General features: G+C 40.0%; 1 protein-coding gene across 1 annotated transcript in view; it reads left to right on the top strand.

The window, feature by feature from the left end:
- Positions 1-1614, top strand: part of LOC101848792 (calcitonin gene-related peptide type 1 receptor) — a gene marked incomplete in the record, with an annotated part of 142574 nt that overhangs the window by 117555 nt on the left and 23405 nt on the right. The window contains 1 exon segment of the mRNA XM_005089782.3: positions 172-232. Coding sequence (XP_005089839.2) covers positions 172-232 — 61 coding nt within the window.

Raw genomic sequence — 1614 nt, 5'->3', positions numbered from 1 at the left:
GCTCTCTCTCTCTCTCTCTCTCAGTCTTTGTTTTGCGAGTGTGTGTTTGCGCGCGCGCGTGAGTGTGTGTGCGTGTGTGTTTTTTGCGAATGACTATTATGCATGAGTGTTGTGGTATTGTAAAAAAAAACCAGCAGAAATGACTAAAAGGACAACACACTTCTTCCACAGGCGCTCCTCTGGGCTACACATCAGTGTATGGTGTCCTAAGGTTGATCTACGACAACGAGAGGTGAGTCGACACAGGAAACCTATTCTGTTATTGTGCAACATTTCATTCTCAAGGTAATGTGGGAGAGGAAATAGGAGCAAAGTAGTCACAACAGTCGATAGTGTCTGTGCTGTATTGGCTTCCTTTGTAGGTCTTGCTATAATGATGTGGGTGGCTCATGACGCCAGTAGAGCCATAAGACGTTTGTGACGGCAGTGGATGCAAGGAATTTATCTATGTTCTGTACTTAAATGTGCTATCGGATATCAAAGATTACATTAAATTAGGCACTGATAAATGGAGAATCTGTCTGGTTTCTCTGATAAGATGTACGCCCTTAAATGGAACAAACAGGTAAAAGAAATATATAACAAATACGTAATAAAATGAACAATAACAGTCTAATCAGCTACCGAGAGACATGAGTTGAGACTTGAGAAAATAAAACGTTGTGGATACAATTAATTATTATCCTATCTATCTAGATTGTATTCGGTGATCGGTCTTTGTTGAAAAGGAAACATGCAGGTGAACGAAAAAATAGGGAGCAAAATTTGTATTGGTTCATGTTGATTTGGAACTGGATATAGATCTAGTTAAAACCTACGTTTCCGGAAATCGTATTTCGAGATGTTTGTTTGGTTTCAAAATGGAATTTAGTATATTTTTGCCGAGCAATATACCATTTGTAGTACATGTATTTCAGAATTGTTCAAAATCTGCATAAATGCCATTGTTATGCCAGACGTGCCAAGAGGAAAATTGCAGTAATAATGAGTAACGAATATAAAAAAGCAACGTTTCCCCGTTACCAATATGAGATATTAGCACTCACCCAAATAATCTTAAGTTTTGTGTGAAACAAGATGGTTGTGCGTATGTGTATGCGCGCGCGCGCGGGTGTGTTTGTGTGTGCGTGTGTGTGTGTGTTTGTGTGTGTGTGTGAGGGCGGGGGGGGTATGAATGAGTGTAAAATCTGACAGATCCAGTGGCTTTACGGCTACTGAGCATGCTTGTAGACGCATCAAAATAGCAAGACAAAACTGCTGATGTTCTAGACAAAGGAATCATTAACAAAAGATGCGTTCCCGGCAGCATTGAGAACAATATTCTTGTTGTTACATACCCTGATTGCCTTCGTCTCCGACAGACTCCACACGACTTTAAGACAAAGGGATTTGGTTGTATGGATTTGTTCCAGCCAAGTAATCGATCTCTCAACGGAAGACTTTACAGATCTCATTCTATTTTGTTTTTTTAAGTTTCTCGGATGTAGAATTTGGAATATTTTTGGTTGTCACTTTTGTCAAAGAAACATTTACTTTAGCCATTCATTAATACCTTTGGCAGTCGCATCGATCAAAGTTGAGGGTTCTTTGGGGGGGAGGGGTGTTGATTGGGTG

Source organism: Aplysia californica, unplaced genomic scaffold (genome assembly GCF_000002075.1).
Source record: "Aplysia californica isolate F4 #8 unplaced genomic scaffold, AplCal3.0 scaffold00009, whole genome shotgun sequence".
NCBI classification, from domain to species: Eukaryota; Metazoa; Mollusca; class Gastropoda; order Aplysiida; family Aplysiidae; genus Aplysia; species Aplysia californica.
The sequence above is the reverse complement of the archived record's forward strand: the minus strand, read 5'-3'. Positions and strand labels throughout refer to the sequence as shown.